At 38.0% G+C, this 966-nt stretch overlaps 1 protein-coding gene across 1 annotated transcript; it reads right to left on the reverse strand.

Annotated features, from left to right (window-relative positions):
• Positions 1–130: 130 nt before the first annotated feature.
• Positions 131–333, reverse strand: LOC103584702 (uncharacterized protein C6orf201-like; the record flags this gene model as incomplete). Its single annotated transcript, XM_008565606.1, has 1 exon — positions 131–333. A coding segment is annotated over one exon (203 nt), but the record flags the coding sequence as incomplete, so codon positions are not given.
• Positions 334–966: the final 633 nt, after the last annotated feature.

Consider the following 966-nt stretch of genomic DNA (forward strand, 5'->3'; position numbering starts at 1 on the left):
GCTTGTTTACATGCTCACCATATATCTCAAAGGCCACCTTAAATCATTTTTTAGCTAAGGCATAAAGTAAGCTTATGATCACTCTGTGTATCTCTAAATATGTCCACAAAGGACAAAAATGAGACAAAGCCTACCTGACAACTACGGTGGACATTGGAGGCTCCTTTGCATTTTTCTTCCACAAGTGGCACTTCTTCCACTCATCAGTTACATTGTTGATACGTTTTCTTTTCCATATTGGCATTGTACTTGGCTTTGGGGTCAAATGAATCTCTTTTGGCAACTGATGTCTTGCTAAGATCCTTTCTAAGCCAGAGAGTTCAGCGTTCTCACCTGGTAATAGGAAAAGCATCAATACACTCAACATTCCTTTCCATCTTTGCATAGCAAGAGTAACATGGCATTGATTTGAGAAAGAATATTTATGCCACTTAATAATTCTTTAGCTTCTGTTATTCCTTCATTCCAACAGTATTACCGAGCAACACTCAGATCTTAGCCTGGTGCTAGACTTCTAACACATGTACTGTAAATAAATGAATGAATGAACAAGCAAATGAGTCATACTGGGGTCACACAAACACCACTGGTCATTTGTGCATGATCCTCAAACAAATGACAAGTTAATGTACAATTATTATTATCATTATTGTTATGATCTCATTTTCACTTTTATTGCATACTTAATCAGAGATGTGAATTTTGAAGCTTCTCAGAAGAAATGGAGTGAACATTAATGTTATTGTCTGGCTCCATAAGCTGGGGCTCCATTTCATTGGCAATTTTGCCTGAGCAAGGGCTACAACATAAGGATTCATCCTAAAATAACATCATGCTTTATCAGTAAGACCTGGGAGTGTACCTACCTTGGGTTGAATGCCCCCCAAAACTTAATCCCACTGTAACTGTTGAGGGTGAGAAATTCTATTATGGCAATTGAAAGGTGGGGCCTTGAAGAAGTGATTA

This window comes from Galeopterus variegatus, unplaced genomic scaffold (genome assembly GCF_000696425.1).
Source record: "Galeopterus variegatus unplaced genomic scaffold, G_variegatus-3.0.2 Scaffold85580, whole genome shotgun sequence".
Classification (NCBI taxonomy): domain Eukaryota; kingdom Metazoa; phylum Chordata; class Mammalia; order Dermoptera; family Cynocephalidae; genus Galeopterus; species Galeopterus variegatus.